This window comes from Pocillopora verrucosa, chromosome 3 (genome assembly GCF_036669915.1).
Source record: "Pocillopora verrucosa isolate sample1 chromosome 3, ASM3666991v2, whole genome shotgun sequence".
NCBI lineage: Eukaryota > Metazoa > Cnidaria > Anthozoa > Scleractinia > Pocilloporidae > Pocillopora > Pocillopora verrucosa.
Window position 1 is genome coordinate 2,471,319 of NC_089314.1, and position 18,025 is coordinate 2,489,343.

Genomic DNA, 18,025 nt, shown 5'->3' on the forward strand with positions numbered 1-18,025 from the left:
TCATGTTTCTGTAGGGATTTTAGTTGGTGACCTTCCTCCTATGAGTGCTCCGCTTCTAATGTGTGGTATTGCAAAAAAAGTTTCCAACTCTTTCTCAATTTACAGGGCTCATCTAATAACAATGAGATAGACCATGTGTATTTAACCTTCCTTGTCTCGATTGCTATTTTCATGCAAACCACAAAAGGAAAGAATGAAAAAGAAAGACTACAACAACAAGAATGTATCCAGCAAAGACTAAATCTGCAACTTCATGATCACTCGTTATCTTTGGTAGTTATCCGTCAGATGCCCTGACATTTTAAACTCCTAAAGATGAAAATTGATTTACTTTCTTTTCTATATCTTTTTTTATGTAGCCACAGTTATGGATGTTGTTTACGCCTCGCCGCAGTCTACCATCCGATCGCGGACGTGTAGTGAAAACTTGGTCTAAGGATGTTGAACTGAAAGACAGGTTAGTAGTACAATGTTTTTTGTTCTTATCCAGATTCCCAAGGCGAAAAGTGAAGTTAAGTATTGCTACTCTCCCCTGGGAAAATGAAATGGGTTGGCATACCACAACAGCCTGCCCCCAGGTATCACGTCAGGTTTCGACAAGCTCCTTCCTTTAAAAATACCTTAGTAAACGAGCATTTAGTATTTTTTTTAACGATACTCTTTCGTGTAATGTAGAATCAAGTTAGAAATACTTTTTACATCGTTAAACAAATGAATCAAACAGTCCTAAAACAAGAAACGTTTAGTTCAGTTGGGAGAGGGTCCCCGTAGGACTGAAAGTGTACGGATTAGACTGCTGTAACATGTCTCCAGCTCTGACGAAGGGCTAACGTTAGAAAATCAGATTTCGAAACTTTTTTACGATAGCCAGTTTCCATGATCAATTTAATTCAGCGGTTAACTGTTAATTATCTCACTAAAATATGTAGTTTCCTCATATTCAAAAGTTAAAACAACCAGGGGACGAGACATCTGTTAGAACCAATTTGTCTCACTAAAGTTATACAAAAACACACAAAGCAATAAGTCACAATGTTCAACACGACTTCTATGCTCTTAACTAAGTTAAGAGCCAACACAATTTTTGTTTTTGATAAAATTTAAAAGACAAAGTTTTCACTTTAATAGTGTAACTTGTTTCAACATGACAGCGGTAGTTTCTTATAACTTCCATTTGGCTTTTTCCCCGGAAAGTGGAACGCGGTTTGCGCCAGAAACTGACCCCATTTGCACGTGCCTTAGTTTCGACCTCTGTGTTGTTCCAAATAGCAATATATACTTTTATATTTTTTCTCTATGAAACACAAAAAGGAGTGTAATGAAGCTGTCAACTTCAAGGCTTCTCTCGAAGTGGATCTCATTAACGTCTAGTTCCTTTAAGCATCACGCAATTTTTATTATACAAATACACCAGCTTGCTTTTCTAGAATATACACATTCTGTAGCAAGAAAGTACTTTGAATTTTGATGACTCATTCTCAATCTGCTTACCTTTGGTAGAATGGTTAAAATGTAAGATCTTCTGGATGAATTCTTGACTCTGGTGCAGCAGGGAACTGTTGAACTGAGCTGACTGTAAAACGAAATTCCGAGGTGAGTTTATCGCTAAAAGAAAGATTTCTCGACAAGAAAGGCTTTAGTTCGGGGTCAGTTTGGAGGTTTTGTTTTAGGAATGGGATAAATTTACACAAATTTACCGCCTGTCAAATGATGAGCTTGAGCGGTGCACGTGGGACGTCGTTGCTCGGGTAGGTATAAGTTTATTAGACTTAAGTGCTTGTTGTTCGCTATTTTCTTCTTTTTTTCTATCTTCATTTCCTTGTTTGTATAGCTGTCTATACGAGCACCCTTCAGAGTTTAAAATAATTTCTCAGCTTTTACCGTGAATTTGTAGGCTTTTGTCAAAGCTCATTTTTTCCGGCTGTCAATAATAAATGAGCAGTCAGCACATGTCTTCAACACTCAACATAATTTATTAACAGTACTGAAAGGAATTAAACATTGAATGCGCTCGTAACAGCATCAGAATCTTTATTTTGGTCAACATGTTTTATTGCGGTAGTTTCCTTTTTAACAAAGCGTATTGAACGGCTAAATCAGTTTTCGGTGGTTTTTCAAGCGTGATCACCAACTCTAGAGGTGAATCGTTGAATACATCTCTTGCCTTGGACTGAACGTAAACCACATTAGCGGTTTCTTCCAAAATATATCTGCCACTAGTTCTTGGAACGTAGGAGGTCCCTTCACATTCTTGTGTGTTATATTTCCGCAGGAATAATCGTTGCAAGAGCGCCACCTTTTCGTCTTGCATTACCGAAAAGTGGTTGCCTTGAAGAACTTGCTTGAGAGCCAGTAAGAGAGCCACCATAAGTTAACAATTGACTTAATTGACTTGCAAAACTCCAAATGTAAATACAATGTGTATTGCCTGAAAAGCTCGGGAAAGCCTCGAAACTGTCATATCCCCCTCTGCTATTCGTAATTTAAACACTTTTCCGTCCCTGGTCAAATCAAAGGTTATATTGCTTGCCATGATGTCAGCGAACGGACAGTCCAAAAGTGCGCGAAACTCTCACTTCCTTCGCAGACTCCAGGCGGGCCATTGGGGAGGGGGTGGTATCAGAAATCTACCCCCTCCCTCTCCCTCACCATCATTCCAGCCATGTTTTACAGTATGGGGTCTGAAAAGTCAATATGGCTACATCACCCGCTCCAATACGAAGTCTAAGATCTTTTTAACTTCTTAGCTAAAGGCTGCTCGCTGTAATGGACAGAACTGAGGAAGTCGCTCCAAAACGTCGTGAAAGACCGCGAAGAGACAGTTAAACTCTCACTTCCTTCCCAGACTCCTTAAGCAAGGAAGCGGACCTGGCCATGCGGAGAGGGTGCTGAGGGCAAAAATTACCGCGCGAATGGACCCCTCCCCCTCCCTCTTGGGAGCCTAAGCCTAGCACAGACTGCAACATTGTCGGAAAAGCAACATTGCCGCTCAGTTTCATTTTTCTCTTTATTGTTGACAAGATTAAAGTAAAAATATAAGTTATGTTTCAATATTCTATCAAAAGGTAAAAAAGTCCAAAATTTTCGATTTGGCACTTCCGTATTTTTTATGATAAAAACTAACCAAAATCAAAAATTGACATCAGTTTTCAATTTTTGATTTTAAATGAAAATTGAATGGACGAATGACACACGGACCACGGTATCGGTGTTTGGAGTTTACCATCTTGAAACGTACGTGACCAATATTTGGTAAAACCACAATAAATTACTCGCTGGAGTTCAGGATCAAAATATTACGTTCCTCACAAATGACTATGAAGCAAAATTTAGACAAATAGCTGTCTCTGAATCAGTAAGAATTAGTCACGGGCAGCATTTACCTCCAAAGTTTTTTTCAGTATGTGCTTTTACTGTATGCACGGGATCTCAATATGTCTCGTCTGACATGTAATGCGTTATTTGTCTCGTTTATGCAGATTTCACTTCGTGGGAGCCACTTTCGGTCCGCATGAATTGATTAGGAATTTAAAACATTTGTCTACCAGTACTGTAATTTTAATTCTCCGAAAACTCTTCACTTGCTCTTCAGGCAAGTTAACCACAGAATCCACTAGCCCGATCGCAAAATCCACTAGCCCCGGGCTATCGGACACGACTTTCTTTGCACGCTGCATCAGATCGTGGACTTGAAGTGATGTGAAAACCTGGCGCAAGAATATTGGACTGAAAGACAGTTTAGTAGTACAGTATTTTTTGTTCTTATCCCGATTCCCAAAGCGTAAAGTGATGTTAAGTATTGCAATTCTACCCAGAGAAATATGAAATGAGATGGCATATCACAACAGCCTGCCCCTAGGTGTTACGTCAGATTTCAACAACCTCCTTCCCAGGCTCTTTTCTCTTAATTCTTCGGAGCTTGGAACAGGCTGAGTTTCCGCTTTTATTTCTCGTTTTTGCCAATTTTCCACTGGTGATAAAGGAACACTATGAAGCAAATCAGCGGTTTAGCTTTCAAAATAATTTATATTTTCGGTTGGATTCCAACACTTTAAAAATGTTAAATGGTCACATTTTGTTGCGTCTGCAAGATCTTAGAAGAGAGGTAGGGGTTGTGTGTTCCTGAGCACGTAGAAGACTGCATATTTTTAATAAAGGCGCGAGCGCAAGTCATTGCAAAATTAAGACCCTTCTCTTCTCACCCGTTACTTTCACATACATCCGCTGATCTAAAATACCCTGATCAAAAATAGTCCCTATTCTGCAAAGCTTGAGCCCGTTTGAAACGATTTAGTTTTAATTTAAAGTACATGGTACCATCATCCCTGTTGTATCACTAAAGTTATATAAATTACCTGATCCTGAAACATTGATTTTCAACATAGAGTTTATTTAGTTTTTGTTGTTCAGATGTGTCTCGTACAGTACGCAAGCGCAATGGGTCTAACAAGTAGAAATATATATATATATATATATATATATATATATTTTACATTCCACACCTATTGTAGCAATGTCTATGTGCCTGAGCGGTTTAAGACCCTAAAGCGAACTTTCCCGGTGAACGTTTGATAGAAAAAATGTCGAATTTGTAAACGTTAACAAGGACACAACTGACCCAGTCCTGGCTGATGGATATGTCTCAGTATTTGTTCTTCTAAAGGGAATTACACAGAAATTAAGTATCTGGAATAAGGTGTGCTTAAATTCTGGGATTCTGAACGGATAAATTATCATGTTCACAAATGAATTGCTAAACTGCAAAAATTTGATAATAAATAGTGTTAATGGAAATAGGTGAAAATTTTCCGTGACTTTCAATATAAACAAATTATTTAGAATTTGAAAAGGAAGCCAGGTAAAAAGCGATATTCCTGTTAAGAGAGCTAGCGTTTTCGCCAATTTGACTTCTCTTTTGATATGATTCTGGGTGCGAAATGGCGATTTCTGCTTCTTCCAAACAACAAAGTTTGCTACACATATAGTTATTAGAGGGATTCCAGGAATTAAAACAAGATAATAAAAAAAATGCTCCTTCCCTATCATATTAAGTATCCGTAACACCACTAAAGTAGTAAATATTGCCGCTATGATCCACGGTATGCTAATAGCGCAGACGTAAACACGATAGTTCACAGTTCTGTGACGAAGAGGCCAACCGACGGCGAACATTCTTTCCAAGGAAATGACCGCAAGAGTGTAGATGGACGTTATGCCAGTGAAAACATCAACACTGATAGAAATAACGTACCATGTATATCCCTGTGATACAACTACTTTTATATAAAAAGGGACAGCGAAAATTCCCACCAGCAAATCAGCAACTGCCAAGCTCATGAGAAGTGAGTAAGAGCGTTTTTGGCTTCTCTGTTTGAAGAATATCCAGATGGTGAGAATATTTCCTGCAATAATCAAAGTCACCAATACACCAAAACATATACCCCAGAAGATGTTCCATGAGTTAAAATCCATTCTGCTGGGCACTGTTTTTCTTTTGACCTGTCATGAAAACAAACCTTTGCCATTAAATCTGAACGGTAGAAAATTTGTGGGAGCAAAAATACCTTGGTAAACGAGCATTTAGTATTTTTTTAAACGACATTCTTTTATTTCTGTAATTTAGAATCAAGTTTAAAATGCTTTTTATATCGTTAAATAGAGAAATCAAACTGTCCTAAAACAAGAAACGTTAAGTTCAGTCGGGTGACGGTCCCCGTAGGGGTGAAAGTGTTCAAATCAAACTACTGTAACATGTCTCCAGCTCTGACGAAGGGCTAACGTTAAAAAAGTCAGATTTAGAAACTTTTTACTGAGGCCAGTTTCCATGATCAATTTAATTGAGCGGTTAACTGTAAATTATCTTACTAGAACATGATAATGTTTACAGCTCAGGAAATCCAATCTTAGCGGAGGTTCGACATAAAAAAAAAAACAACAACAAAAAAAAACATCGGAAGTCCTCTTTATTCCTATTTATACAAATGGTTATCCATGGTAAGTGGTTGGATCGTTGTTCGTTTCCAATCGCTTTTAAGGACCCACTAACTCACTGGTGACGGTAGTTTCCTTATTTTCAAATGTTGAAACGACCAGGGGACGAGACATCTGTCAGAACCAATTTGTCTCACAAAAGTTATACAAAAACACACAAACCAGTAAGTCACAATGTTCAACACGACTTCTTCGCTCTTAACTAAGTTAAGAGCCTACACAATTTTGGTTTCTGATAAAATTTAAAACACAAAGTTTCCATTTTTACAATGTAATTTGTTTCAACATGACACCGGTAGTTTCTTATAATTTCCACTGGGCTTTTTCCCCGGAAAGTAGAACGCGGTTGGCGCCAGAATCTGACCCCATTTGCACGTGCCTTAGTTTCGACCTCTGTGTTGTTCCAAATAGCACTATATACTTTTACATTTTTTCTCTATGAGGAAAAAAAGGAGTATAATGAAGCTGTCAACTTCAAGGCTTCTCTCGAAGTGGATCTCATTAACGTCTAATTCCTTTAAGCATCACGCAAGTTTTATTATTAATACAAATACACCAGTTTGCTTTTCTAGAACATACACATTCTTTAACAAGAAAATACTTTGAATTTTGATTACTCATTCTTCATCTGCTTACCTTTTGTAGAATGGTTAAAATGTAAGATCTTCTGGATGTATTCTTGACTCTGGTGCAGCAGGGAACTGTCGAACTGAGCCGACTGTAAAACGAAACTGAGAAAAGTAAACTGTGTGGATAATGTTCGCTTTGGGAAAATTCAAGGGGGCGTCAATAGAATTGATTGCTATGCTTATAGATGTGAACAAGCTGTCACTTCTTTACAATAGCGTGCTCAATTATTGACTTAATGCGGAGGCTATTAAAACGTCATGTTAAATATAGGCTCTTTTAATTTGTCCAGCTGTTTTTTGTCAGCTACTATGGTTTTTAGAGGGGGGGGGGGGGGAATGGGGGTAGAAAAAATTTAAAAGAAAACAAACTTTCGTCGGAATTTCACAATAGGAGAAAATTAACAAGTTGATGCCAATATGTGTTATAAAGAGCTGTCATCTTTGACCTGATTTCTAGAAATAAAGTCAAAGAATTTGCTTAAAAGAATGATGTAGTCGTTCAAATAAAACGGGCTGAAAAAGTCGTGCGAATGGATCCAGATAATCGAAGCATTCGAAACGATTCTTAAATTCTTCGTACGGGTTCCATTTCTTTTTGAACGTGGGAAAAACAGCTACTCTAAACAATTCACAAGCATTGTCAGACCAAAATTTGACGAGACAAAGTCGGAAGAAAAAGATCAAGAAGAACGTTTTACTGTTCCAGTCTTCACATGCTATACGCTTTGTTGCCTTTGTACCTCACCTGTAAACAAGCTATTTTTCAACAACAGCTACTGTAAAGTTGAGGAACAGCAGTGGGTCTTCAATTATAAAGGGCGAATAGCTTTCTTCTATGGATGATGCCCGACTCTTATTTTATTGCTAAGCAGAAGAAGAAAATAATTCCATAATTAATGCGAGCTCATTTTTATTTTGGCAGTACAGTCGAAGATTGACAACTTTGTTTCCTCCTGCTAAAGCTGGTCGGATACGAAAACAGTCCCACCTTCTAGATGTATCTGGGAGCATATGTCAAGCAAGAATCACAGAAAAATTTGGCGAAAAACTGAAACCACGTTTCTAGTTATGTTGAGAAGACTCTGTAGCTTGAATCTATAGCCGCTACGGTACGAACGGTGAGCAAAAAATCCGACATGGTAACAAAGTAACGAAGCATTGAAAAAGGTTATACGCTTTTAAAACACCGTGAATTATTGGCTTGTGTGGTTGTTTGTAACTCGTTTGAGACCGCTTGGTTCCTTAAAAAAGGGTACACTTGTTTCCATTTCGTTGCTTATGATCATTACAACGTTAAACATGCGCAAACGTCTGACCTCGGTGTCTTCACTGTCGCAGCTGCGTCGATTACAATTTAGGCTTGGTTGCTCAGGGTGACTGAAGCCAAACAATATGGCGGCTACAATACGCAAATAATAATTCGCGCGAATCATCAGTGTCTAGTGTTCTCAATGATAGATAATAACCTTATGTTTTATGACCGATGGGAAGTGGAGCCTCTAAGACAACAGGAAAGGCAATAGAAACCCATGCAAGGTCAATTGAGATTATATACCACTCTGAAGAGCGTCGCAATAAACTTTCCCAAGATGCAAAATCCGCCAACGGAAATGTGAAAGATGAATGTGACGCGACCACCAGAGAAGGAAAACCCGTGACTGATCGTTTTTCTGCAGAAAATGAACAGATGACCAAAGATGATGGCGACGAAAAGATACTCATATCTTCGTTCTGCGAAAATGATCCTCAACTTGAAACACGATTGAGTTCCACGAACAGGCATTACCAGTCCTTGAATAAAGCTTTTTACGATGGAAATCTTTTGACAGAACCGTCACTTGAACATGCTAAAGCTTTAATTGATGTTTACTCAAAGTGCAGGAAAAGATCAAACAAAACTGTTGTGACAGATTTTGCTTTGGCTGTGGGAATACATAAACTTGTTTACGATATAATTGTTGATCGTAGAAGTAATTACGCAGAGATAACAACTTGGGATAGGAATGTTCGCAAGGATACGGAGAAAGAAGAACAAGGCAATCAGGAGGAGGCAAACGACGACACTCTTGTCGGTGATGAAAACAAGGTGAATTAAGAACTATGAAATAAATAATGGCTAAGAAGTTGACAACCTAGTTCAGGGAATTTATTTAATATAGTAACAATGTTATTTTAAGAAAGGGCAAAACAGTCAGGTTACTAATATGTGCTTGATCAAAGTTACCCCTTACACATGCCATAAGGGTGATCTTCCATTTGTGTAGAAGACAACAATCTAAAAACTAGAGTTGCTTAATTTATTTTCACTACTACAAGTAAGGTTTGTAAATTCTATGCTCTGAACTATAGTTTTGTATTCTCCATTTTTCATCTTTTTTATATACGACATGCTTTTTTTTATGTCTTTTGGCAAATTAAATGACTTAATTATTTAACCAAGAAATTGAAGTTATGTACAGTTTATTGGCATATTTTTATTCCTGCCTACAAATTATTCATGTTGGATTGGTCAGCTCAGTTTTGCAGGACAGACTCATACATATATGTAAATATGTTTCTCTGGTGTTATCAAATTACTTTCTAGAACCTTGACAGAACCTTGCCAGATGTTCAACCAGTTAAAGAAGGAGGGATCCAAGGGAAAACTCATGGGACAGGGAATAGTGACCCCCCAGCAAGTACCAAGGATGAGGTCAGCTTATCACCTCCTCTACTGCTATGTGATGTTTTGATCAAAATTCACTTGAGTACTGTCATTGATGACTAAAAATATCCCTGTAAGCATGGTTTGCTGTAATACAGAGGTCCAGTGTAAGTTGTAGGCTGATCTGGCTGATGTTACTCTCAATCAGGATCAGGAAGCAAATGATGTAAATGATCAGAAACCACCAGGAGGAGATGAAATCCCAAAGGCAGTTCAAGAGGGTGAAAATGAGGAGGAGAAAGCTGTGAGTACTGATAGAAAGTACAGGGAGGATTTTTAACATTATCATTTATTATTAAAATGCATGTAATAATAATTGATATGCTGATCGATATACAGCTGTTAGTAGTAGATATAGAATTCTTGTGTTGACTGTCACTGAGTAATAATTAATTCTAGAACAATTGTTTAATTATCATAGAGTATAAATTAAAATATTGAAATGTTTCAAAGAAAGATATGTAATGAAAGATTTCCCTGTAGGCAGGCAATGCAGCAAAATGCAAACAAAGAAACACAATATCACAGTCAGGATTCAGTTGTCTGGTGCAATTTTATGTCAGTAAAAAGACTCACAATGATTTAGAAGTGATCAAACTGTTTCTGTTATACATTTTTTTTAGCCTTTTTAATGTTGATAAATTCCATGGGACTTTGTGCCTTTTGGGATATGATGTGATGTGTAATTTTATGATATTCAATCTAAAATTATATTATTGTATAGTATATTGTATAATATATATTATATATTATATTATATTGTATAATATAGTATATAAAATGCCTTTGGCTAAAAATAACATGATACCTAACACTGAAGAAATGTGTATCTTAATTGAGTTTTTTTCCCAGTGCATCGTCATATAATACTTTATCTGATTCATGAACCTAATTTTTTACTCATCAATTGCAAAAATTATTAACAGTCAGAAGAGGATGAAGAAAAAGTGGCAGCACTGAAGATGTCACAGGACATTATAAACCATCTGCTAGCAGTAATAATGAACTTTACTGACCTCCACGATTCATTCTGCCTGGCATGCAGTGATCTGGGGATGGTTCAAATTCTCATTGACATGACAAAAGATCTACAAGATACAATAAGTTATCATGTAAAATATGTGGTAAGTCTCATCAACTCATGTATGTGTTTTAAATCTCTTTAAGACTTATTGCATGAGTACTTTTGTTTTTCCTTTTTTATTCCATGTAATATGAACCTTTAACACTCAAAAGTGATCAACATGTAACTTCTTCCTATATTATCAATACAGTAACCAATAAGCAGGCAATTATAATACTCAAACTTATCAGATAGAAGTTGTTATCTTGATCTAACACCAATATCTTGTAACTAATTACAGCAAGAGGTGAAAATTAGCCATCAGATCTCTAGAATTATAGGGGTTAAGGTATTGAGCATTCCCAGAAAGTATCAGAGCTGTTTGTAAATGCTGGCAGCAAGGAAATCTGTAAGACAGGTATTTCTTGTGTATGTCTGTCTGGCAAGTGGAGACATGTATGATAAATGAAAGGGGTAAGACTTGTCCTTTGCATTCACCGCACACTTACGTTGAAATCTCTCACCTGAAAAATGACAAAAAGAAAAAAATTCAAACTCCTTGTGCTTGTTAGCAGCCTGGAATACCCACCTGTTGCTTACACTTTATCAGCCAACTGTCTATTTGTTCACTTTTTGGTTTATTTGTGTGTTTGTTTATTTTATCTTGAAATCAACAGAATCCCAAAACCCAGTACTTATCTAAGTACTCATCGCGAGGAAAAATGCTAAACAGGACGTTGGGAGTCCTACATAACTTGTCTAAACGTGTGCCAACCAGGATGAACTTTGCTGCTTGTCAGGCATTGGATATACTTATTCCTCTTCTCAAGGCAGAGGTGGCACTTTTTGGTGCTAAGAGCCTACTTGTATTGGCCTGTTTGATTGATGAAGATAACAATCATTTGATCATGGCTGACGAAGGTATATATATACGTGGGATTAAGAGTTGATTCATTTTTTGCCTTAAAATGCAGACTCTTTTTCCACATCCCTTTGCCTGTGCCGCTGACTGGGTGACAAATGACACTTCAGTTTACGCATCCAGGTACCTTCGCCCAACCCTATACCATCTGACCTCGATTATCCGGACTCGTGGGGACTGGGCTGAATCGTCCTGATAAACGAGAGTCCGGATAATCGAAAATTTTAAAATAAATCAACCAAAAATTAAACAAAATAGATATTACTTAATCAACATAACGCAAGAATTATGGAGACTCTCAAATCTTTTATGCATCATTACCAAAATTTGCCAAAGTATTTACAAAAAGCTGCACTAATGGAATAGCGTTAACATTGATTCAGTACATGTGCTTTGTATGATGGGAAAAAGTTGTTACGGATCTCGATTGTGACTAATTTATATTCATAAAAATGGGACCATAGAAACGAATCCCGTTAATTGAAAAATCCGGATAATCGAGGCCTGGATGATCGAATTTCAGCCAGGTAATAGCATATTCTATGTTGGAGAAAAAAAAACAGAAATTATAATGAGACTTTTTACAGCACTATCCTCTGACCATTTCTTGTCTTGTGTCCACTTGGTTGATCCTGTGATGGAAAGAAAAAGCAAAGTCATTATTAAATGAAACAAGCCGTATTTTAGCCTGCAGGTGACTTTTTTCCCCTTTTTTGTGAAGGATTTAGACTACGAACAATCCTTCCTTTTGGGACAAGTCCTTCGCGCGAAAAATCAATGACTTATGCGACGGACCTTGCCGAAAAGCAGGGACTGCAGGTGGTCTGTAAACGAGTAGTATTAGACTAGGCCTCCTTCCCTGATATTTTAACAAGCTTGATTTGTTCTAAATTTAAGATTCAACACCATGGTATGGCAAGAACTTTTCCTTTGCTCAGAAAGGCTACGAAACAACTTCATTCACAAAACGACCATATCTTGTCTTTTCTTTCAGGACCAATCAAATTCCTTACAACTATACTGAAGAAAGCCATCGGATCAACCAGTCACAGATATTTGGGACTCTCAGCATCGGAGCTAGCAGAGGGACTGGCGCAAATTGCTGTTAACGATAATAACAAGAAAACGGTATTGATTTTGACGTTCAATTGCAAAATAATCACGGGTCAGTTACCCACTATGTGCCTAGTTTTATGTAAGGGAAATTCAGCTAAATTCATAATGATCAATTTAAGGAAAGTCACGAATTGATAATTCTATAATGGAAGAAAATTCTGAAAGCGTAAGGATCAGACTGCTGTAACAGTCCAGCTCTGACGAAGGGCTAACGTTAGAAAAGTCATCTTTAATCAAAAAAATTTTTACTATGGTTAATTTACATTATCAACTCAGCGGTTAACTGTAAATTACTTAACTACTGCTACATGATAATGTTTATAAAAAGAAAAAAAAAACAAAAACAAAAAACATGATAATGTTTACAGCTCAGCGAATCCAATCTTAGCGGAGGTTCTAAGGAAACACTATCGGAAGTCCTCTTTATTCCTTTTTATACAAATGGTTATCCATGGTTAGTGGTTGGATCGTTGCTTCAACGACGCAGGATGTTTTGCCTTTTTTTCTACTTTTTTGTTTGGGCTCGATTGTTTTGCCAGCGTTTTGTGCAGTACATTGTAGACTCCCACGAAACATCTTTTCTATCAATCATGAAAACTCTAGACAACGTATACCTCAGCAGTGGTTCAAATAACAACCGTTTAGCAGCGGTCTACCGCGGCCCATAAGACTTCTTGCTGCCTTCTATTTACTCGGTTTCGTCTTAAAGCCCCTTTTCGGGCACAGACGTCATCGGTATATACAACACCATCGGTAGCCGCTGAGGGAAAAAGTTATTTCAACTCTTGCCTCGGTATGGCTTAACTTGAAAACATTCAGGGAAAGCATGTGCACGCCTTTAAAATTCGAGTTGGTGTTAATTCCTAATAAGATAAACTGTACATCTCCATCCGTGCTCTAGATTGGCCAATGCGAAGCTGTTCCAATCCTGGTTAAAATGCTTCAAAATGCAAAGGGGAATGAGGAGAGACTGAATGCTTGTAATACACTTTGGACGTTAGCTTTTGACGAGGAAAATAGGCAGATGATTAGGAGTGATGATTACGCACTTTTTGAGCTGCGCAAACTTCTGACCACAAGTGAGGATAGTGAGATAAAGAGGGCTGCCGCTGGTGCATTGTGGGAATGCGAAGGCAAAGAAAAACACGCTGAAGAGAAACAGCAAACAGTCACATTGGAGCAAATATCAGGTTCGTATTCGCCCAAACAGTCAGTCTCTACTATAGCTTCACAAATGATATAAGTTTCACCAGCCTTTCTCACGCTGAAATACAAAAAAAGTCCTGAACCTATACCATAGCATGTGTATACCTATACTAACAGCATTTTTTTTATGTAACTGTCATTTTATGAGCGCACTTAAAGATTCTAACTTTTCTTTGTCACATTAAACTGGGTGTTGTTGCGTGGCTAAGCCAATCAATACTCTTAGGTCTACTGAAAACAATAGTCCTGCCCATTTAGGAAACCTCAGTAATATCTGAATGATAAGAGTACCTATTTGTGGTAAATTATGACTTTTTTGTAATTTCGTTTTAAATTTTCTTGAAGCGAAGCACGTGATGATCAGTTACCAATGGGATGTACAAAAACTCGTGATTCAGATCAAAAACAAACTTCAGGCGGACGGCTTCAAGGTTTGGATGGACATCGATGAAATGGGTGGCTCTACTCTGGAAAGTATGGCCAAGGCTGTGGAAAATGCAAGTGTGGTGTTAGTCTGTGTGTCTCAGAAATACAAGGAGAGTCCTAACTGTAGATCAGGTAATGAAATTTTGGAAGTCAACTCATGATTCTTCTTGTGAGGCTGTCATCAGAAACTATAATCTAGAATAATAACCTACTTCTTAAATTATGAAAAAGAGAATTGTCATCTCGCCCCCGGAATGCCAAATCATCACGGTATCATGGTAAATAGATTGATGTGTTGGATCAAACTTTCCACTCAGCTGTTGTTTCTTTGCTCATTCTTTAATACGATACGTTACCTTAGTAATATTTTGATAACATATGAATATTTTATTTTGTCGAACTTATTTAGAGGCAGAATACACATATCAGCTACACAAAGATGTCATCCCTCTGATGATGGATGGTAAATACAGACCTGATGGTTGGCTGGGCTTCATTGTGGGATCCAAATTCTGGATTGACTTTAGTGAGAAACATAAACTGGACTCTAGCCTGGACACACTCATAAGGGAACTGGGGAATAGAGGAAAATTTGAGCCGCAGGAACCTATTGGTCAAGGCACAGGAATTAAACCAGGTATAGTGGTGTGGGCGTTAATCTGGAAGACAGGGACTGGAAACGAGTGGGAATAACTCCAAAATAGTGTATACGTATTGTCAAAACTACTTTGGAAAATTGGACTGATGAAACAGGAAAAGTATCACAAAATCTGTTAGTGGTGGCTAAAAAATTAATGTTTATCAAGGGAGGGGAGGGGGGGAGAGGAAGGGGATGCAAGGAAAGGTGAAGGCTGACAATATAGCCGACATTTTTCTCAAATTTTAATGAATTAAATAATTTATTTTCAAGTATATCATTTTCAATGGAGACCTTTTGTATCCTTTTTCTTTTGGATTGATTAGGACTCTTATTATGGTTATCTATGCTCACAAACAATCATTTGATTACTAGTCGTAAACAATCATTTGATTACTAGTCGTAAACAATCATTTGATTACTAGTCGTAAACAATCATTTGATTACTAGTCGTAAACAATCATTTGATTACTAGTCGTGATGATTTAACTCTTATTTTATAACAGTCGCAATTTCGGATAGTGTTGATGCCACGCCCCAGACCTCCATCAAATCGTGGACATGTGGCGATGTTAAAAAGTGGCTCAATGAAGTTGGACTGGAAAACAGGTTAGAATTTGAATTACAAAATAGTTTTTTTGGCCATACTGCTTTGGGGCTTATGAGTTTTTCGTCTGCTTGTCAATAGGCCTTAATATTCAAAATCGCTCGTGCTTCATCGCTTGAATTTAGGAATGCATGGAACCCCAGCTTTTTATATTCAAGCATTTTCACTAAAGCATTAGTTCTGCATATTTTATCGGGGCAAACTATTAAAAAAGGCGTTAAATAGAAGCAAGAATACGAGAAAGAAACTCCAGCGCGCTATCGACCTAAATGTGTAATATCGAAATCCCAAATCTAAAATACTCTTGTCGGTAGGTGATTTAAGTGCGTCAGCTGTTAGAGTTGTTTGGAAGTTTTCTGCTTAAGTAGAATGAAGAGAAGCGTGCCATTAATTAATCCTTCGTTCGTGAATCTTCTTTCAATTTTAATTTCTTTCTCTCAATTAATCTCGCAGATTGGATCCAAAGGCTGTCCAGCGACTAGATGGTCAGATGTTGCTTCGTCTTCAAGGTCTCAGAAAAGAGGTGTGTCCTTTTAACTGCTCTTCTTGTCTGAACATACGCCATCTATTGATAAGATAATGAAAGCCTCAGTAAACGAGGTAAAGAACTAATAAAACGCAACCTCTCCTGCAACTGACGAAAAATAAGTTATGTCCACACGACGCACTTCTCCCTAAAGAAACTTGAGTAACCAAGGGATAATGTACATGTATAAAGGGGATAAATTTCTAAATAAACTGTAATAATTTGGTATCAGTTGAGTTGACAACGTAAATTGGCCACCGTAAAGAGTTGGAAGATGACGTTTCGAGCGTTAGCCCTTCGTCAGAGTGAACGGACATGTTCCTGAGTTCACTCGTGGCAAATCCACTGCGGATTTCCTTTTCGTAAGCAAACACGTCGCACTGAAAAGAGTCGCGTCCGGATTTTTTGTTGTGCCATCACACGTTTAAATTTCGTAGGATTCAGTAAAGAGCCACATCGAAAGTAATCGGGGACAGCGTTGGTTTCTGCCTCATTATGCTTCCTGATTGGTCCAGAACACTTGAACACGGGTGCAGAACACTTAACCAATCAGATGCAAAACTGAACCAACTACCCCTTGGTTACTTCTGTTCATTAGGTATACTTTCTTTTAGTTCTCTCAAGCTTTGAAGGTCATCTTCGAGCTTGATCAGCCATTGTGATAAATCTAGTTTTAGTTTACGATACTAAATCGAAAAGCGCTTCTTAAGGGAATGTCTTCCCTTGTTTGACAACAAGTTCTGATATTGTAATGCAAACTTTCTTTTTTGATTAGTTTCATTTCTTTTCTCTTGCTCTGTAGAGTACATTTTCGATTTGTATGCAGCCTACCGCAACGCAGTTGCACAAGATAGGACTCTAATTCTATTTTCTTTAGATCTCACTGCGAAGTTTTCTCTTTGTTGCAGACAAGCCCGGATTTCTTTTACGCGTCAGTTAAAGCAGAGTTCAAACTGGAAAGTTTATTTGATTTGTTAAAGTTCACAGATGCACTGGAAAAACTGGATGCATAGATTTGCTGTCGACATGCTTCTGTTTACAGGAGATTTACCCATGGAGTAATGTGTCTGCGACTAATACATCATAGATCGTCATAAATACCTTTTCTGACTGATAGTTGATGTTGTGCAAGAAGTCTGAACCTCGACTATGTTTCGGTCGCACAGTTTAGCTATGGGACCTCTCCAATCGAGTGCACCGCGCCATAAGTGTTGACCCGAGAATTTGGGGCGGTGATTGGTCGTTAAACTCGCGGGAAAACCCTAATCAAACAATCACATAAAGTATGAAATGTTTCGTGTCTTGTCCAACCAAGCAAGCACTTATTCAAGAGAAAAATGTCACGGGTGCAGAAGTTGACTAAAGATGCGGAATTGCCAAAATATAAGTATAGTTATGATACTGAATAAATGGATAAATACAGAAAGAGAGAAAACAAAACGAGGATACTTCTTTTGTCAAAACTGACACTCAAATTTCTGCACTCCGTAAATTTGATGAATTCTGCAAACATCACGCCATGAAACCTTCAGAAGGAAGCAACCGTAGCTCGAGTTACGCTGAGGCAAACGTGTTGTTTCTGCTACAACATTTTTGGGCAATAGGAATAAGGTTACACAATTGCAGAAGCAATTGAGAGGGCAAGCGAAAAAAGCGGCGTTTGCAGCTGTGAAGGAGACGATTGCAGAACGTCGATTTTTTTTCTTTGCCTGACCCGTCGCCTTAGCGCACTCAGCACAAGCCAGAATTCTCTTACTTTTAATTTATTTTTTCACTGAATTTTCTGGGAAAAAGAAAAAAATATATGTATTAACGTCGTTATGATAGGTGGACTAGGCTGCTTTTCAGTGATATGTATTTATTATTTACAATTGTCAATTATTTATCCCAGTGTTATTTTTTAGTCAAATTTACTATTTAAGCAACCTGTGCGTTTTTGACATACAAACAGGTTATTTTTTAAGTTTCAAGTTTTACTACAAATCTCCAAAACTAAATTGTTGAGTTTAAAAATAAGTACGTCCTTTCATACTGAGTGTACAATAGAGAGAGGCGATGTGTTTTTTCTTGATGGACCATTAGAAAAGTTATAGAAGATGCAAGAATTTTGCTCTCTGCATTTAGGGAGAAAATCTTATTCGTTTGTTTGTTTTATTTGTCCTTGAGCAGCTTTTGTCAGTCCGTGGGCATGTATTTTT

At 37.6% G+C, this 18,025-nt stretch overlaps 2 protein-coding genes across 3 annotated transcripts; one reads left to right on the forward strand and one right to left on the reverse strand.

The window, feature by feature from the left end:
- Positions 1-4,542: 4,542 nt before the first annotated feature.
- On the reverse strand, positions 4,543-5,478 carry LOC131780675 (adenosine receptor A1-like). The gene has a single exon (XM_059097284.2). The coding sequence runs from the start codon at positions 5,470-5,472 to the stop codon at positions 4,543-4,545; it is 930 nt and encodes a 309-aa protein (XP_058953267.2). The 5' UTR covers positions 5,473-5,478.
- A 2,526-nt stretch (positions 5,479-8,004) lies between these two features.
- Positions 8,005-17,930, forward strand: LOC131780695 (uncharacterized). Of its 2 annotated transcripts, none has more exons than XM_066164354.1 (12): positions 8,005-8,706; positions 9,205-9,312; positions 9,473-9,568; positions 10,251-10,448; positions 11,065-11,308; positions 12,304-12,437; positions 13,327-13,615; positions 13,977-14,189; positions 14,467-14,694; positions 15,201-15,303; positions 15,755-15,824; positions 16,736-17,930. In XM_066164354.1, the coding sequence occupies exons 1-12, from the start codon at positions 8,104-8,106 to the stop codon at positions 16,838-16,840; spliced, it is 2,391 nt and encodes a 796-aa protein (XP_066020451.1). In that variant the 5' UTR covers positions 8,005-8,103; the 3' UTR covers positions 16,841-17,930. The 2 variants fall into 2 exon arrangements, with proteins under 2 accessions (XP_066020451.1, XP_066020450.1); XM_066164353.1 differs by having other exon boundaries at positions 13,327-13,614; positions 13,973-14,189.
- Positions 17,931-18,025: the final 95 nt, after the last annotated feature.

Bases quoted from the DNA above. Each gene is read 5' to 3' on its own strand.
- LOC131780675 (XM_059097284.2), bottom strand. From the start codon at position 5,472: ATGGATTTTAACTCATGGAACATCTTCTGGGGTATATGTTTTGGTGTA.
- LOC131780695 (XM_066164353.1), top strand. From the start codon at position 8,104: ATGGGAAGTGGAGCCTCTAAGACAACAGGAAAGGCAATAGAAACCCAT. The intron at 12,438-13,326 runs GTATTGATTTTG...TCCGTGCTCTAG, and splicing joins ACGATAATAACAAGAAAACG to ATTGGCCAATGCGAAGCTGT. The intron at 14,695-15,200 runs GTATAGTGGTGT...ATTTTATAACAG, and splicing joins AGGCACAGGAATTAAACCAG to TCGCAATTTCGGATAGTGTT.